Below are 20,037 nucleotides of genomic sequence, written 5' to 3'. Positions count from 1 at the left end.
AACACGCGCCGTATTGTACACAAACCGAGGCAACATTTTGTAATGCGATTGCTCGGCCCGCCAGTTATCATTGGTAGCCACCACATTGCTTGATAGAAGTAAAGAGAACACCTCAAAAGATGCAGTCATACAGCAAGTGTGATAATGGCACTGCAGAGCAGTGTCAGCATGGGACAGCAGGGGACAGGGTAGGGAAGGGGATTAGCGTCCAAGTCCGGCACGGTTGAAATGGCCCAGTGTGAGTGCGCCCAAATACACATAAGCCATAAAAGAGTGGAAATGACTGTTGGAATAATGTTCACACTTTGGCTGGCTTTAACATTTCTGCTTGTATGCCCCATCTTTTTGTGTGTGGCCACATATGGTGCAAACACACACACACACGCACACACACGCGCACACACACAGCCTCCCACTGTACAGAGTATGTTTCCTGATGGCCTCTGCAGGTGACAGATGGCAACCTCACAGTACGGCTCACGGTAAACGCACTTTTAATCAAGACAGAGATGCTAATTATCCACTGCAAGCGGAAAGAGCAGGACGTTTTTATATTCCTTTTTGTAATTTTTATTTTGGTGTTTTTATAGTCACCGACCCCCACCGTTATAAAGCCATCAGGGTACTGAGCTATTTATAGCGAGGCGAGATAGGCTCCAGCATCCCTGGATAGCACACCCTCAAACAACAGAATAAATACAGATGGCAACTTGACTTGCAGTAAATCTCAAAACGGAAAGTTAGGCAGCAGGGTTGCAAGCAGGATCTGCAGCAGGCACACCAAAGCTTGTTGAAGTTGGCTATGCTATGCTATGATGTATGGGCAGGCATTATACTCGAAGACCGGTCTTTTGTGCGGTGCTTTAGTTAATTAAAAATAGAAATAAATCAAATTAAAATGTATTATTAGTGATTCATTCATTGATACCTGATTTGGTTTATTTAATTAATTAAAATTGTCATTCCTTTTTTTCCGAGCCAGTTCAATTTCATTTAATTTAAAAACTTAATACATTTTAAAAAATACCCCTTCTTCATTTACATTGTATCATCTATCTACATAGCTATCTATACAACACATATTATTTTGACCCTGTTCGACCATGTAGCAGGGCATATAAAAATCAATTTATGTTGTAATTATGCGATAGTCCATTCCTTTCATCTACCCTCTTTGCGCCCTTTACTTTATTCCAATTCTCACTGTTCCCCCTGCTCATGAAAGCTGCCATGTACTGCACCCCTCCCCATTGTAACGTGAACAAAATGGCTGTAAAATTAGACTTTCTTTCTTGTCGAGAGGCAGATGTTATCTATCGTCAGAGCCAAGAGGTCAAGAATTAATTCAGTAGGAAGCTATTTAATGTTCACAGCAGCTCTTTTCTTTTTTTTGTACATTTTAAAAGGATTCTCTCTATCCCTATAACAGACTAACCTATTAATATAGGGATAATAATGACTTCAAAATATTAGTCATGCCATATAGTATTGTACAGCTCTCAGTATGACACATTGTAGCTGCACACACAGGGGCACCGGGTACAAAGCAGTGAAGGACCAGCAGAGAAGCTGAGACAAAGACGGCACACAGACAAAGGACAGTGAAGGACAAATGGGAAAGAAACAACAATAAGGGAGAAAGCAGTAACCTTGGCAGCTAGAGTACAAATACATAGATTTCATGAATTCATGTTTTCACCCTTTGCTTAAATATTGGCTGCTTGTCAAATGAATGCTAATAGTAGAACCTCGAAACGCCCGGTCGAACGCCCCTGAGGTCGTACAATTTTCAGAGAAAATATGCTTCTAAAGTCAGCGGTTCGTCATGCGAGACATTTTGTGAGATGTCAGCATTCAGCACTTAACATAAGACCTCCGTCTTTGGGTGTGTGTTCTGCTGTTTCCTTGGCTTTTTGGAGCTTTATGTGCCGTTGACTGCAAAAGAAAGAACTTCTTCACCAAGGGGTGTTAAGAGAAGAACATCAGAAGAGAAGAAGAAGAAGAATATTCACAGGAAGTTGCGTGAAGTGAACAATTTCAGCGTCGCCATATGTGTCGTTACTTGTTAAGTTAAAGGGAGAGGTTGGATTTTTGACGTTACGACAGCACCGCCGTGGAACATATAGCGCGCAATGATACGATGGGAGAGAAAGTAACGCCAAGCAATCGTGAGGTCTGATTTCTTTTCGAGGAGGCATTTTTGTGATGCAAATGTATTATTCTTTGGAACGTTTACAGCTTTGGGAAGCCAAACTCTTTGCTTAAGTGGCCCCAGAAACTAACCGGAACTGCCTTCCTTATCACCGAAATCCGACCAGAACACGGTTAAGTCATCGTTGATGCACTACACTGCTGATGGGGATGTCATACAACTCCATGTCAAAAAATTCCAACTTATCCCTTTAGGATGGACTATTTTTCTGTGCTATTCTTAACAGTGGTTATCTTATTTTTACACAGCAACAACCGCACGTTAAAATGTGACTCTTTCCTTGACTTCTTCTTACATTCGGCGCATCTGCAAGTCAATCACCTTCACATTACACCTCCATCGAGTTAAGACTCTTAATGCGTCTTAATTAGGGCTGTCAAATGAATGATATTTTTAATCAGATTAATCACAGTTTTCAAATGAATGAATTAAAGTTTGCAACTACATCTGAAATTTACCCAATTTTACCGTATTTTATGAACAGAGAAATAAATAACAGGACACGATTATATATGTTTGCATGTATTAAAAGATCCAAATGAACTGAAAATTTAAATCAACCAAGAAAGTTACCACACATGTCGGAAAAGGTTTTAATTATGTTAAAAATGTCATTAAAAAAGTCCATCCACCCATTCTCTCACTACGGTTGCAGGGGTATGCTGGAGCCTATCCCAGCCGACTTTGGGAAAGAGGCGGGGTACAGCCTGGACTGGTCGCCAGCCAATCGCAGTGCACATATGGACAAATAATCATTCACCCTCAACCCCAACGTGGGAGGAAACCGGAGTACCTGCAGAAAACCCACGCACGCACGAGGAGAACATGCAAACTCCACACAGAGATGCCCAAACGGAGATTCAAACCCGGATCTTCCTGAACTCCTAACTGTGTGGCCAACATGCTAACCACTAGGCCACCGTGCGACCCCATTAAAACAGTCATTAACTAAATAATGTAGTTACCGCTGTTAACACCTAATTTTCTCAATATTACCAGTGGTTAACACCTGTCGCCCAAAGTCCGCTGGGATAGGCTCCAGCATGCACATAGGTTTCATAATGGCAATAGTTTGACCCTGGAACAGATTAATTCTATTTCCATGATATCCTATAGGAAATCGACTCAACTTTGAAGGATCTATTGTTTACTCGTACTTCTAATGAATGTGACAGAAAGTTAATTAAATCTCCTTCAAAGTCTTGTCTGTCCTTTTCCAAACAGTTTCTATTGAAACAGCATCAATCTCCACCACCGTCAAGACTTAGATACTCAGAGTGCTGCAGTGCTGCAAAATCACAGTCCAATGTCCTGTAATTTCGGCATTCATTCAGAGGCACCTCGACTTCACATGGTGTCAACAGGTGATCGTCTAAACAAGCTGTCATACAAAGTAACGCAAAAAAAAAAAAGTATGTTAGGAATCGATAGTGAGAGGAAGGAGAGTGAATGGGCCAGGGGAAAAAATAGACAAGAGTGGAGAAAAATGATTAAAATGGACAAGAGGTCACGGGAGACAGATTAAAGACGCTCAATTAAAAGATTGAATGGATGGTCCATTAGAGCTGAAAAGACACAGACACCTATATACACACACACACACACACACACACACACACACACACACACTTTCCTTTAGCCTCAGGGCAAGAAATTGTGAGCTCCTTCTTGTTATCCAGCCACCTAGCAGGCTGCACACTACCTGACAAACACAACTACAGGTACAGGTTCAGGTTGATAAAGTGCACTCCGCAGCTAAGGTGTGTCCATTTTTTATTCTTCGCAATACAAAAGAACAACTGCAGCAATTTGCGGCAGTGAAGAGAATCAGAAATGAAAGCAGCACAGGCACTGATTTTATAGTTTTATAGCCGAAATGAGCCGGGGGGACTGATCCAAAATGTATCAGTAAGATAAACAAAAAGAGAGAGAGATTTTTTTAAAACTTGTGTCTCACATTGATTGTCACCCTGCTGGGTGGGAAATGCGGTGCTTTTTGTCTTACAAAAGCAACGAGTAGGCGACATTGTTGTTCTTTGCCAGCTTGCAAGATGGGAAAATCAAGAATATACCTGTCAGTGGCGAATAAGTGGTGAAAAGATCATTAGCGGGCAAAAGCATCTATTGCTTAACTAATTTCAGTCACGTAAGGGACCGGACTTCAGATCTGCTCAAAAATTATACCATATTTGTGATGGGATTCACTTCCAGTAAAGGGCAGAGCTTCCTCCTGCATACGCCTCAATTTTGTCATGAAGAATTATGGCATTCATCACTCAGAAATTAGGCAAAATATTAGAAAATAACGCAATAACTTGCAATGATAAAATACTGAATCATGGGCTCCAACTATTCACAACATTTTGTGGACATTAGTCAAGTACTTTTCGAATAGCTGATCTAAACATTTGCAAAGAAGAGATACAACCGTTTTGGACAAAGGCAAGCATGGCGGAGGTCTTTTTTAAGTCAATCATCATTTTGGATTTTTCAGAAAATGTAAATAAAATTACCGTAATTTCCGGACTATAGAGTGCCCCAGTATATAAGCCACACCCACTAAATTTAAAGAGAAAAAATATATATGAACACATACATAGGCCGCACGTCATAATATGGAATATTTAGTACACAGAAAGATTTTTAAAAACTTTTAATTAAATAAAAAATTTTTAAACAGTGCCGAACAGTGCGTGTAATACGTCTAGTTAAACAGGAGACTACCAGAGAAGCCATTCATCGCTGTCCTCGTCCTCGCATGGGAACTAAACCCACTAATGTCGTCCTTCTCGTGTGGGAACCAACCAGCCCCACATTTCCCTCAGCACACACATAATGTCGGTATAAGCTCCAACCGACACCAACAGTCAACTTGCATCACAGTTTAGGAACAGAACTCCAATGACCATCGGCATTTTCATAGAAATTGTAGGTGGAAATCCCTGTTTCTTTTTGACCATCGTAATGTTTCAGTGCCTATTATTTAGTGAAAAAACCTAACAGGTCATTGGATTTTTTTGTATTTTGCGTCCCTCAGTTACACTCTTTGCGTAGTCGTTGTTGCTGCTTTAATCGATGTGACAGATAAAAAGTTAGTCCAATTATATTTATAGGTTACCTGCCCTTTTCAGGCTTCAGCAGTTTGTACTGGCACACCAGCCTCCAGGTTCTGATATTCAAAGCCTGGACAAATGGTGTGGTTGCATTGGGAAGGCTTCCGGTGTTGAAACCCAGCCATAGCAGTCAGACGTGTTCAAAACATGACTCACTAATGGGACAAAACTTGGTTACACAATTAAAATGACACCAAACAAAGGACGGAAATCAAGAATTCTGAATTGCAGGTTGTTTTTCTTTGTGAATGGTGGACAAAAGGAGGTCACACTGCTTCAGAGAAGTGCCTCAATAGCTCCCCTCCTGTGTCCTTGGTACTCTATTCAAAGCGGTAGTGCTGTCAAGTTCTCATTTCTTTCTTAATTCTCCTTCCGGCCAAAGATGACTCACATCATAGCAACAGAGCCCTAGGGCTTTTTACGTAATCAATTGACCTCCGCCGCTTAGATGCTTTCATTTATGAAGCCTTCTCCTCTGTTTGCTTGGCATCTTGGAAGTCACATACGTAATTGCCTCTGTTTGCTGGGTTTCACCTCAAGTAATAAGGGACCAAACGTATAGATGTGTGTTAACTGCTGGGCGCTACGGTGTCTCCAAACAAGAAGCAATCAATGTCACTTCTTAGGTGTATTAATCACAAAGCAAGCGTGCGGCAAACAGGCACCCAATTAGCACTATCACCAGCTTTCATAATAAACCATTGTCAGGTCGTGTTTGTTTCCCCTTTTTCAAGCAGTCACCTCCCGTGTTTAATTACCGCAGTGTGAAGCTACAGGTCTCATGTGCCTGCATCCATGCTCAGGGAACGGATGTAAATCACAGCCATCGCCACATATGATATGAATATACTGTATGTATAGAGAGACCTCCGTCGGATCACATTAGGAGTTAATTAGTTGGCTCACATGTGGTTGGACGCTGCCAGACAGGTCTGCTGCAGAGCTGTGATGTCTAGAGCAGAACCAAAGTTACAGCAGCTTGTCGCAACACAACTTGCACTCCGTTTTTAATCGCTCTCGCTCCTTATAAGATTCTTTAACGTGTTTGCGTTCTCACAGATGGTAACCTGTGATAGATGCACACACGCAGGACTTGGCGCCGATAACTTGCAACGGCTGCCAGTATTTTTTTTTCATGAGCTCCTCTTAGCAATACAAACATTGATTTTTTTTTTCCTCACAGATTCCGAACGTCTCACAGTCGATTGGAAGTGGAAACAGAGAAATGCGCCATGATTCAATATAAAGAACTATGTGGGAAGATGATAAAATTGAGTTAACTCCCTTGTGATTTCACAGCTATTTAAAAAAAATACATGAAATGCTCCAATTAATGCCTCCATGCAGTTAACTGCGGAGCCTCTTTTTAGTCATCGGGTGCGTGGTCTACAAAAGCAAGCACTTAGCACCGGGTCAAAAAACTTTGGCACTGTCACTACACGATCCGTAGGCCTACTGCACATGCGCGATACCTACGTCACTTCCTGCACTCAAAATTCCTGCACTCAGCTGGACGATAATTGTCCCACAAATTATTGCAGATAAACGATATTATTGTCTACACTATTTTCAAGATTCAAGATTCAAGATTCAAGAGAGTTTATTTTGAGACAATTAATTTTTTATGAATGTAATGGCATAATGATGTCAAGAGAATGTGTGTGGAATACATTGTTTACGTTTCATGCGGTGTCACGTTTTGTCAGAGTTTGATCAAAGTACATGTTTTGGATGCAGCAAAATGCGTTTGGTTCACAATGAGATGTAATACTTTGCGACCCACGGCAGCTGAAGTTTCACCGTTTTGTATTATTTATTTCATTTTCATTAATCACAAACTTTTCCATGTCACAAAATGATGGTGCGCAAACGAGCTGAAATAGGCATCAGATTGTGCTTTATGCACAACAGGCACCAAGAAAGTACTCGATCGTGTAGCACACAACACACACAGCTAGCGAGTGCACACTTGCTAGCGCCCCACTGGGAGAAAGAGACTGAATGAGTGACAGGAGGGTTCACTCACTCTTCTTCAGCTTCTCTCCAATTATCGACTGCTTCCAAGTAACTCTCCGTCCCTGTTTAGATAAATAACTCCTGTGCTGAACTTTAATTTCAGCATTTTAGGTATGTATTTTCTTTGGTGGTCAATTGATCCACATGCAAACTAGGTGTTATGTCACTAATAAAAATTTCCTGCAAATTTTCTTAGCATCGCTTCACAATATGCACCGGTAATGTAAATATGCTATTTTATTTCTATCTTATTTTTAATCTGCATATTTGATTCCCCCTGGATTAGTAGCAGGATTATCAAGGTGACAAGCCATTCAATTTTGATGATGACTCGAATGAAAGTCACAAATACAACTGTTTGTGGTTAGTCTACTTGCATCGGGGCCACGTGAGGCAGTGGCAAACAGCAGATGGATATTGAATCTTGCTGAGTGTGCAAGATTTGACAAAGACAAGATATGAAGTGGCAAAAAATCCAAATTGTACAATCTCAGGCGCAAACAAGTGATACATAGCAACACAGACTTTGTTTAAGTGGCATTCTAAATTATGTTTTTATGCGTTTCAATTTTTGCTTTTTTTCTGTGTTGTTCCAAATTTCACTCCACACAGCCACCATAAGACTGCAATGTGAGTCGACTGCACCACAGCTGCCCTACCTATCCTTATTCTTCTTTTTTATCTGCTCACACTTTACATCCCCTCACCTCCTTTTTCCATTCAGCCCAGCGTGACATCAAATTTTCTTCCTCTCCTCATCTTCCCCCGGTAGGACCATGAGCTGGACAGTTCCACGTGTCCTCCATTTTCTTCCATGTGAGTGATCTCAGCTTTGACCTTCACATGGAGCTGAGCTGGACGGGTGAGCAAGCGAGAAATGCAAGAGAGGGGCTCCTCTCGAGGGACGCTCTCTCAGAACAATGGCAAACATAACCCTTCACCCTAACATTATCCGGGGAAATGCATGAGCGGCGGCCACCTAAAGTGAAAGGTTATACAAAATGAACATCTTTTGGGTTCCATTTGATGAGCAAACCTGAGCCTAGAACAACTATTTCCTATGAGATAGTCTTCATTTAGAAATCTGTACCTTGAATCTGCCATCAAATGTATCGTTTGAGGCGACACCTTCAAAGACAGTAAACACATTTTAGAAATCCATCCAGATAATATCCGCTGCTTCAGGTCCATGTGTGCTGCTGCATGCTAATGTCAGCGCAATCTCCTCTTTGTTCTTGAAAACCCACAGCAGATATTTTTAAACCGTGGAAATCATTTGCCAGCAGAGAGGAGATGGTTTCATATTTCTATAAGCTACGCCACACAGGGCCAAGTGACACATGAATATTCTAAGCAGCTTTTGCGCCTCTTTAAATGTATTTGCTGTGAATGCACTGGCAGTGGGCCGGGACCGGGGCACCGGGTGTTATCTCTAATTCCTGCAATCCCAAACTAAATTCCACCGTGGTGATAATTCAGGCTGGCAGAGAGCAAAACGCGAGTTAATTAACTACTCCCCTTGCGTTCTCTTCTTCTCTCCCCATTTGCGTGTCCTCAGAAGCCCTTTAATTTCACACGCAGGCGAGGGGATGAAGGTAAAAACAATAAAGGGTACCTTCCTGACTCTGCGTGGCTCTACTCGCTATTGATGCTTTTCTACTGGCAAACGAAGTTCAGACAGAGTTGAAAGCGTGCTGAGTCAATTCCATTAAGGTGACATAAACCACCGCTGGTCAGTCATTGGTTGAGAAGATTTGTTATCACTGTGGGACATGAAATGTGAAATATAAACATATAAATATCAAAATATTTGCTGCACATGCCCATTTTCTTGTTGCTCTCAGTCTCCTCTTGGGTAAAATTTGTCTCCCTTAAAAAAATGAGGCCATTGTTTGTTAATGTGTTGTTCAGACTGACGGGTTCAATGCTGCATGTTTTTCAAAGCTTCCTGTAGTGTGGCGATCAAATTAGAACACAGTGGAAAAGCGATTGCAGACACAAAATTGTTGCTTAAAAACAATCCTGTTCGCACGTATCATTGCGAAACTTTGGGAGATTGGTGTTGCTGTCGCGCTCCGACTGATAGGTTCAATGCGGCATGCGGCGAGGAAACGCAGCTTTTGCCACAAGAATACAGACTACTCTTATTAATTAAACTCCACACAAAGCTAATCACGTAAACTCTCCAATTAATGCCTCTGTTCAACCAAACGTCTCCTATAGTTGTCGGGTACGTGGACCGCCAAAGCAAATACAGTCATGGAAAAAATGATTAGACCACCCTTCATTTTAACGCCTGGTACAACTAATGGTACATTTGTTTGGTGGTAACAACTACAATCAATCAATCAATCAAACTTTATTTATATGGCCTCTTACATCAGCTGTAGCTGAACCAAAGTGCTGTACAACAGTGCAAGAAAAACAGCAAAATAACACAGCCTGGAACCAGCTACAGAAAAGGCCCGATCGCCCCATTGTTTGTAAAAAATAAAAACAATACCTCATACGCCTTTCACAGCTTATATCTAGCCATTCCCATGTTTTTTTTTGGTAATAAACAAAAACCCTGAAGTTCTTACATCAATAGCTATGGTATTGTACTGCCAAAAAATTAAACTCTTATAAGCTTTTTTTGTTGTCATCATTATATTTGTCCGAACAAATGTACCTTTAGTTGTACCGGGCATCAAAATGAACAAGAAACTGAAGAAACACGGGTGGTCTAATAACTTTTTCCATGACCTAACTGCCGTCAAAACATTGTCATTAACAGCTGTGGCTGTGGGCAACCTCCTGATGTAGTAGGTAGCGTCTCAACCAGATGGCAGTAGCTATATTTGTATGCGTGGTTAGCATCCAGGATCTTTGTCTGCCTTGGTTTTACATGGTTATATAATGTATAACTCCAATTAACATTCCATCCTCTTTGAGGTTTATGTAAAAAAAAAATGTCCTAGATAAAATTACTGTTACACCAGCTACCCGTAGAATAGTATTTTGATGGTTGATGGTTTTTCAAGTTTTGAGCCTATTCAGTAATAACTACCACAAGTCTTGACTTGGCAAGCATAAACATGGGCAGGGAACACGCAAAGAAAATGTGCTTAGGCCAGTGTTTGAGGATTTGAGGATAATGTTATCATTCAAAGCCCCAGACCACCTTTGGCCATTGGATTAAACAAGAAAATATGTCATCTCAGTGTTGACTTTTCCTCCTTTTTCATATCTTCCAGGGGGCATTTTATGAATAACAAGTCTGCATGACCGTAAGTTAAATTAGATCACATCTGCCACTCTGACTCATTGCTTATGTGAATGAATAAATGAGCTCTCTTCCCTTTTGCCTACCAGTTAGTCGCCGCATGACGCCACTCTTCTCTGAATTTCCGGCTCATTTGATTCTTACCGTCCCAAAATAACTGAATAGTAGTGACGGCACCTTCTAAAGAATGCATTTGATTATTTCATATTCAAAGTGGACATTTTCCAGTTTCTTCCTCTTGGATGAGAAGCGGAAAGGAAGTGGCTAAATATTTACTTCTGCTGCTCTGAGACGTCCTTGCCGTATCCATGACTACAACATCCCGTTTAGTGCCCTCAGTAGGCACGAGTGAGCAGGATATAAAAGCACAAGTGTGTTTTATTACAGTGTGTAAAAAGCCGTAGCTCTTTCTATAAAAATGCATGTATCTTCAGCTGATGACTATAAAACCCCGCGATGCATTTTGCACGACAAGGTGAAGCTACGCGGCTGAACACGAAAGGCAGACGAGGTGATTGTTTTCATGTTACAACATGTGTAACATTGTGTGTGCTTGTAAGGACGTCCGCCTGACAGGAGAACAATACTACCGGTATCATGCTGAGCTGCCTCTCTTGGCAGAGCACCATTCAGCACCGGAAGGAAACAGACAGGCCCAGGGGAGCTGACCTCCTCATTTAGGACGCCTTTCTGCAGGAGCAGCTGGGATTATTTGCTGAGTCAGCACATCCAACAGGACAGGACATGCACTGGAATAGCACCAATGGGGCTCCAGTGTTTCCTTTTGTGATCACCCCGACCCTTATCTGTCATCTGCATTCCTTTGTTTGCAAACTTATTACCATTATCACTGATTATTACCTTTTGTCATTTTTTGTTCTTAAGCCGTGCACGTTTGGACACCGTATGGCCTGCGGTTGCTGCAGCATGCTTTCTTGAGAATGCTCACGAGAAACTGACTGAATACTAAAGTCTATATAACGACAACACCACTAATGCAGGTACTGTACAGTGGAGTGAAAAAGTGTTTGGCCTCTTCCTGATTTCTTTTCTTTTTTTGCATGTTTGTCGCACTTAAATCATCAAACAAATTTAAATATTAGTCCATGACCACACAACTGAATGCAGTTTTTAAATGAAACTTTTTATTATTAAAGGAGGCAAAAAACCCCTAAGCCTACAGTACATGGCCCTGTGTGAAAAAGTGATTGCCCGCTGAATCTAATAATTGGTCGGCCCACCCTGGTTGGGCCAACTGCAATACCTTCCGTTAGTCTTTTACAGCACTGTGGAGGAATTTTTGGCCCATGCATCTTATAGGAAACATTTGTTAGTATTTTTACACATTTCGGTTTTCATCCGACCTTATGCAGTGGATTGATGAAAAAAAACAAGTTTCAAGTGAATTTATATTTTTAAAAAAAGTTCTGTGTAAAAACTACTATTTTTGTTTGTGTGACATACAAGGCGCTGTCACCGGTCGACTCTGTCTGCAGTTAGATGACAGCTTTTACTTTTGAAACACTCTTGTGTGTTGTTGTCGTGTGGTGCTCCCCGGCCTGTCATATTTTTTCAAGGTGATCGTCATATTTATGTGTGTTTGGAGATGCACGCACTGTAAGGTTGCTGAGACCCCCCACAAAGCTCAGGTTATAACTCCAAACATGGTTATAGGCACTAAATCAAAAATGGGCATTAAGGTGTTCTGTGTAAAGCCATCCTATAAGGCAGTTGGGATTTCTTCCAACAAATAATATAAAAATTACAGTAGAACCTCTAAAGTTGATCGCCACTGACGCCTGACAGTTTGGACAATATGCCTCAAATGTTGCATCAAAGTGAACTTTCATGTACTGCGCGAGTGTTTCAACGCACCCCCACAAATGATACAAAATAAATGCGAAATCCGAATGGTGATGTTTAAAAAAAACAGCTACCCTAGAATAATAAGAATTCTCTGCAGCAGTTTAAGACCTGCTGCCAGGAAGCAAGGCCCATGTCCGAAGTGCTGAAAAAAGTGTCTCACAGGCATCAGACTGACATTTTTTAGCAGGTTTACGGTCTTTATACTGGCACCGGAGGAGGGCCACGGAGGAAACGATTATCAGATTTACCCCTGCAGCAAAATGTCTCGGTGACACGAATCACCTCTTATCTGGCATGAATATTGACTCTGATGCCTGTCTGATGCAGCATGCACACCGCCTGCCGTGCTTCTAATCAAGATGCACAGGCGACAAATGCGAGAGTGAATCTTATCTATTGTAATTACTCTCCGCAGCCATGCCATTAGGTACACCTGCCAATCTAATCTAAAATGACAAAAATCTGCTTCTACAAACATTGCAATGCTCAGTTTGGATTGACACAGCCAGGGAGGTGTTAACTGTGATACACACACGAGTTTTGCTTCATGCTATTCTGTTTCAACCACGTGCAATATGACTCAGGGATTACAACTCTCATCAGATGATGATTTTATTACTTTTTGGACTTTTTCAGTAAGATGAATGGCCAGAAGAGGGGAAAAAAACAATCCAAGAAAGAGACAAATCACAAACATGCTCCCTGCAGAGCAGAGGTGGCATCTGTAAAGCTGCCATATAGCTTGTAAAAGAGGTCAAAACTTTTTAACAGACCCTAAAGCAATTCGAAATTTTACATAAAATACAATATCAAATAATGACTTGGGTATGGCTACCTATTAGATTTTTGTTTGAAAAAAAAACTTGAATACTATCATATTAAAATATGCATTTGTACAAATAAATGCACCCCCTCTTAAATAAAAAAATGTAAATCCAGTTGGTGTAAAACAGTAATTTTAATGTAAGTACAGTAAATATAGTAAATAAAGGGTTTATGATGATGACACGATTATTTTAGCGGAATCTTTACGGTGGAACTGCCCTTTGTTCAGATTTATTGATGTTGTGCTGAGCAGCCAGGACAGGCATCCCATCTAATAAACATCTTAACCCTAATAGGTTCCCATTACCCTCTGTCGTCGAGTAAACACAATCCTGCGGCAACTACACTGAACAAAAATATAAACGCAACACAACACACAACTCAAAGGTTTCTCGCAAATATTGTTCACAAATCTGTGAACCAGTCCAGGGTGTACACGGCCTCTCACCTGAAGTCAGCTGGGATAGGCCCCAGCACACCCCCGCGACCCTAATTAGGATAAGCGGCATAGAAAATGGATGGATGGATCTGTGTTAGTGAGTATTCATAACGTATAATTCATCCGCCAGATGTTGATTAGACAGCATGTCTAAAAACCTGTCACTATCTGGTGTGACCACAATTTGCCCCAAATACCATAGATGCCGATCCAGAGCACCATAAACAAGCTCTATGACTGACATGTCCGGAGAGTGTGCTGGCCGTGCAAAAACTGGGATGTTTTCAGCCTCCAGTAATTGTGTACAGATCCTCACGACATGGGGCCATGCCAACCAATGGGACTCAGGATCCCGTCACGGTATCTGTGCATTCAAAACACCATCAATTAAACGCACCTGCGTTCGTTATCCATAACATACACCTGCCAGTACCATAACCCCACCGCCACCATGGGCTACTCCAGCCGCAAAAAGTGCTGCGTTGATATTTTTGTTGCGTATATACGCAACAATACAGCCATTTTGAAATAATTGTATATTAAAAAAAATCAACAGAGAAGGCAGATTTTGACACAGTTCTTGTATTGGATGTCATGAGATTGTTGTGACCATACAGATAATAAGCATGACAATGCAGCATCTATTATTTCCCTTCTTGGAGAATCCTCCTCTAATAACTTATTGATCTGACTTCACTCAGTCTCCCAGACTGCACACAAACTTTGATGTGAACCCATCACTACAGGACAGCACAGAGCAGATGTGTGGCCTCTGTGGTGTGTAATACTTAGAAGTCGCTCATCGGGCCGAGGGTGCAGCATGCAGGCAGACAAAAACGCATGTTGTTGTCATAGCGGCGGCTCGTGCAGACGCCGCCTGACTCTCAAATAGGACCCCCGGGGGCAAGTGGGGATTGGAAAGACGTGTTGTCAACACCCTGTGACATCCTCTGTCAGCGCTGTCACTCTTTAAATGTGCCCCGTCCATGCAAGTCTACCAACAAACATGCGATGAGAAGCTAAACAATGCAACTACTGATCTGCAACAATTATATAACACTTCTACCATATGGGGGCCAACAATCTAAAGGGCTGTCACTGCCAATCACGTGTCGCGTGTGGGAGCAAAGTGTAGATGTGTGTGATTGTGTAGATGCACCTGTGCTTCTTGTTTACACACAAACATTTACTGCAGAGGACAAGTGGGGAAATGTCCAATTAGCATGTGACTAAATATGGCACTGATGTCTTTGTTGACTTCAATTAGGCTTGTTTGAATATACAGCAAAGTCAACTGGTGCATGCTGCTGGTGCCTTTCCTTTCAAAAGTTTACTTTACAAGTGGTTAAAAATACCACAAAGGCATACAGCTTCCCAAAATATGTGTTGTTGCAATAGAAATGAATGCAGTAGAAAGTAAAGCAGCAGCAACAGGGCTTTACCAACTCTGAGTGGGGGAAAAGGAGTCTCACACCTCCCTCAATGTCATTTCAATGTGGACCATCACACATTGGACGGGATTATATGGGCATATTCGAGGTAGTATGTATGTGTATATGTGTATTCTTACCGAATCTTAGAACGTGTGGCATCCCGCGAGAGTGACCAAGAAAGAGCAGCAGAAGCGGAATGAGCCTAAGCTTGGACCTGAAAACGACACTGCTTATCATCAGAGGACGGGAGGTAATCTTCATGTTGTTTGCAAAAAAAAAAAAAAAAAAAAAGAATGCACGGTGGTTTTAATCCCGCCGGCGCGTGGGTTCGATATCTCCCGTTCCTTTCTTAATTCTCGTCGCAGTCGTTTTTTCCTGTTTTTTTTGGGATGCGCAAGATCACGGCATGGTCACTTGCGCGCTCCCAAAATCCATTAGCAGTCCCGGCATGGTTCTTCTCTGCTCTTCTTCTTCTTCACTGCAGCAAGATGCAACAATCCTTCGGGTCGTGGGAAGATGGGACATCCATGTCGAAAGGGCTCCGAGTACAGGAGAGGAAGTGTGTGTCGGTTTGTCAGGGAGGAGAGGGAGCCCGAGCATGGGCTGTTGAAGACGCTGGAGCGGGGACGGAGAGCGCCAAGCAGAGGATACAGCAGCGATGTGCAGCCCCCCCCCTCCTATGAGGCACTGTGGGCTGCATGCCCTCCCATTCTACTGCACTGCTGCACAGCCTGTGACGTGGCGCCAAGGTTAGTGGAGAGAGAGAAAGCGAGAGAGAGAGAGAGGTGATGAAGATGAGAGCAATTGATGGATGACGGTAGAAGTGAAAATGTTGGATTGGTATCAGCCTGAGCGCAATCTTTTCAATAATCAAATAGGATCCTCCAAAGACAAAACATATACAACTGTGCTGTATGTGTGCCAATTAAATATGTTAACCAATAGTTTGACTCTGGAACAGATTATATTAGTGGAATCTCTGTGGTCGACCTGCAGTTGGTTCAGATTTAGCCATGTTGTACTGAGCAGCCAGGACAGCCATGCAATGTCTGGCCCGAAACAAAGGTCACACACTCCAATACAGTGGAACCTTGGTTAGCGTCATTAAGAAGGTCTGACTCAAACTGAAAGGTACTCTAACCGAATCAGTTTTTCCCATAAGAAATAATGTAAATCAAATCCGTTCCAGACAGCCAAAAATGCTCAAACAAACCATGTTTTTATAGTTTAGTCCTGCTAATAAGGACGTTTTGTGATTAAAAAAATACAATAAAAACACAGTTGGGCTCATGCAGTGTATTAATAACACAATAAGGCGTGCGCCATTTTGTACACTGTCAGGAAAATGTACACAACCCGAGGCAAAACTTTAACCTAAATTTCTGCTGTAAGCCAAAAAAACACGCTAACCGGGGCGTAGGTCTACGTTAATCGAGGTGATGAAGAAAGTAGTTCCAAGTAGTCGCTGGGGTTTCACAATTAAGGAGTTTCTCAAAACAATATGCGTTCAAAAGAGTAATACATTTACGTCACAAAAATGCCTACTCGAAAAACAAATCAGACCTCACAAATCGCTAGCCGTTATATTTGTGTCCCGCCGTATCCCTGCGCACTGTCGCCTCTCCATTTTTGTGTATGTGATGAAGACGCTCGCATCTACTTCCGCGACGGAGCGCCGCGGCCATCTTGTTTACGTGTGTGTTCCACAGCGGAAGAAGGCGCGGGCGTCTTCGTCACACAAGAATGGAAAGGAGATTAGGAATGCTACTCATTGAGCATTATGCCTTTATTTGTCATTAAAAGTTACTTATTTTTACACTTTTATGACAATTAGAAATGACAAAAGGTTTATTCTTAAATTTGCCATCCAGCAAATAAAGGTTTTAATGACGGCAGTGAGTAATGACTTTGACAATGGGTCATTTTGGCCAGCGTCCTCGTACAAACTGTTTTCAACATTAAAAGTTCCACTGAAATGAATATGGAACTGTTAATCAACAACATTTAAAAAAGCCGCAGGGAGGCAAAGACTATTTGAAATATGCAAATCGCTCTACTTGAGATGTAGAAGCCTTGCAGAAAAGGACTGTTCTTGAGCAAGAGCCATCGTGGTTGATATGTAAGACAACCCTTGCAGTGTAGCCATCTCTCATGGAGGCGGTGAGTTGGCTTATCTTTCTGATTAACAAGGTTCTATCCACTGGATGTGTCGGACAAAGTAAGATGCATATCTGCAGTACTTGCATGGGCCTACATGTTATTGATTTAGCGCTACGCGTGCCTTATCAGCGTCCACCCCCAATGAACATCTCTCCGGTAGGTCGATGACTGTACATGAGCTATAGGTGCAGAAGCCCCTCTATCAAGGGAAAGGGTGTATTTTACCCCCTTAATTGATCAGTTTTGAAATTGCTGGGACTTTTTAGGTGACTCTTTCAGACATATTTGGGGTGGGAATTGCTCTACGACTCTTCGTAGAATATGATCACTGCAGTTTGGTGCCATCATGTTACAACAACCGAGGTGATCTAAATCATTTTACAAAACCATATATTTCAATATTTTAAAAATAACATTTGAAATTAACTTTAAAAATAAATCAAATGAACGAATAAATTCATATAAAGCTATTACATGAAAATAAAATGCCATTTATAAAATACTTTTCTCTCTTATTACCAGAAAAATGAATACAAAACTTGAAAAAAAAATACAATTTTCTTTTAAAACGAACTTCCAACAACACAAAAAGCAGATATCATACACATAGCAAAACTAGGAATCTATCTACTCCAGTCTGAACCATTTGTTTAAGTAAACCAGATAGACAAAAAGAGAAAGATACACATTTTATTTTTTATTTTTAGGTTAAGATTTATTTAGCCTTTGAAGGAAATTAAGGATCGGAACCATGCCCTCTGCCTACACGTGGCATCGGGAGGCAATGCCATGGCATCACTGCTTTTCTGTGCATGACCTTGCCTTTAAGCTTAAGTCATAAACAATCCCAATTTTTCAAAAATAATTTGAGAAAGAAAAATGAATACAGTGTTCCCTCGCTACATTGCAGTTCATCTTTCGCAGATTTAAGTGCAATTTTGCACTTCTTTTTAACAGTGTATGAACACGCACTGTGTTCTGCGTCCTTGTGGTGTATTTGAGTGATCTATCGGTGGTCTGTTGCATGGCTTTGCTATTGTATTTACTACTGCTACTCATGTGAGAGTTGAGTGTGTCCAAAAGTGCCCACTGCGTTCTGATATCCTTCAATATCTTTCGTGCAGGACTACCTGTTTCCTGTTGTATAATGGCTAGCTGCTAGCGATCATACATGCTGAATGAAGGCAGAAGTTACGCGGCTGTAGGGCGCCTGGAATACTGGAAATGAATCTTCTGTTCATGGAGGACGACGAGGTGGAATATGTTTGAAACAAGGATACAAAAACGCTGCAGCCTAACGGCTCCAGGACAAGCCACGATCAGACGAGTGAGTCACTTCATTTCTTGTGTCCAATCTCGCAAGCTGATCATTAAAATTGATACGAAGCTTTAAGAGTGTTTAAACACGAGAGAAATGTGATAAATATTAATTCCTGTCTGAGAAAAGTGTATAAAGTGTATGGTGAGGGGTTTTACAGCCTTAAAACATATACGTATACCGTAATCATTGTACAAAAATATAGTTACTTACTTAGCGGATTTCACTTACTGCAGGTTATTTTGGGAACCTATTCCCTACGATAAACGAGGGAACACTGTATATTCAGTATTGTGAATGCTTGTCTCTCAGCATGAGCAAAAACAACATGAGTAAACGAGTGGAGAAGGCCTTCATGCTGTCACACGCTGGAGAAACTGCATGACCGAGTCAGGAAACTCCTTTTTTCAAGCAATTTTTTTTGTTTCAATGACCAAGATGGTGCACGCTTGTGGAAATGAGATTCCTTTGCAGTGGGGGATCAAGAACGCGGTGTGAGCATTGACTTTGAGCAAGGGACACTTTGCGTGGGTCTTGCACACCAGCCATCTGCAGCGTCAGAAAAATCAAAAGAGAATGGGAAGCCATCGTGTTGCCATCTGGTCCATTTGCATAATTAGGGAGAAGTTGAGGATTTAGGCACAAGTCACAAAAGCATGAAAGGAATGCTCGCTGAGCGCAGAAAAAGGGAAGAACGTCCTCTTTAGGCCTCAGCGCCCCCTATAATCAAGGTGTGGTACTGCACATTGTTGGATAACCAAGATGTTAACACAAAATACGTATATATACACAGAACGTATGTCCGTATCAGCTCTTATCCTAGTAGATGCAGGTGTACCTAATAATGTGGACGGTGTGGGTACATTAGGCACAGCTGGACCAAATTCTCGCTTATCCTTCAGCGGATCTCAACACGTGGCTTTCAGATTGTCTTGTAGAGTAAACAGATGGCACCGGAGATGGTTTATGAATACACACAGATTCCACCAGCTTTGCATTTCCCAGAGAGTTGGCTCACACCAGAGTGAATCCACTTATCTCAAATAGGACTGTTGAAGCCAGCATCTTGGTGAAACTTAGTGAGGACACCTCGCATATTTCACAAAAAGCGCCTGCAGCCTGCATATTCTGTGCTGTAGGCCGGCGTCTTTTTGCTTGGAATAGCACAAGTGTAAGGATGATAGATGAGAGGCAAAGTGTTGTTTACTCAGGTGGGTAACGCCGCTCGCCTTCTCAGCTCGTTATCACAGAAACCTTACAGATGCCCTGTACTCGCAGTGTGGTCAGTGTTGGACTAACTCAAGCCATGAAGGATGACTCAGACTCATTTGGATTGCAAAGTAATTCTTTTTCCATTTGAAATGATGGAAATAGAAATAATCCATCAAAC

The 20,037-nt window shown here is 41.7% G+C and overlaps 2 protein-coding genes across 3 annotated transcripts in view; one reads left to right on the top strand and one right to left on the bottom strand.

Moving 5' to 3' along the window:
* The window catches only part of LOC129171978 (glutamate receptor ionotropic, kainate 2-like), an 81,720-nt gene extending 65,838 nt beyond the window's left edge, over positions 1-15,882 (bottom strand). Inside the window, exon 1 of one of the 2 annotated variants that reach the window (XM_054761219.1) lies at positions 15,307-15,882. In XM_054761219.1, coding sequence (XP_054617194.1) covers positions 15,307-15,430 — 124 coding nt within the window. In that variant the 5' untranslated portion in view covers positions 15,431-15,882. The remainder of the gene's footprint in view (positions 1-15,306) is intronic. The other variant, XM_054761220.1, reaches the window with a different exon arrangement.
* Positions 14,887-20,037, top strand: part of LOC129171979 (single-minded homolog 1-like) — a 64,582-nt gene continuing 59,431 nt past the window's right edge. Inside the window, exons 1-2 of the mRNA XM_054761221.1 lie at positions 14,887-15,918; positions 18,454-18,656. The gene's annotated coding sequence lies outside the window, so the exon portion shown is untranslated. The remainder of the gene's footprint in view (positions 15,919-18,453; positions 18,657-20,037) is intronic.

Source organism: Dunckerocampus dactyliophorus, chromosome 19 (assembly GCF_027744805.1).
Source record: "Dunckerocampus dactyliophorus isolate RoL2022-P2 chromosome 19, RoL_Ddac_1.1, whole genome shotgun sequence".
In the NCBI taxonomy this organism is placed as follows: domain Eukaryota; kingdom Metazoa; phylum Chordata; class Actinopteri; order Syngnathiformes; family Syngnathidae; genus Dunckerocampus; species Dunckerocampus dactyliophorus.
The sequence above is the reverse complement of the archived record's forward strand: the minus strand, read 5'-3'. Positions and strand labels throughout refer to the sequence as shown.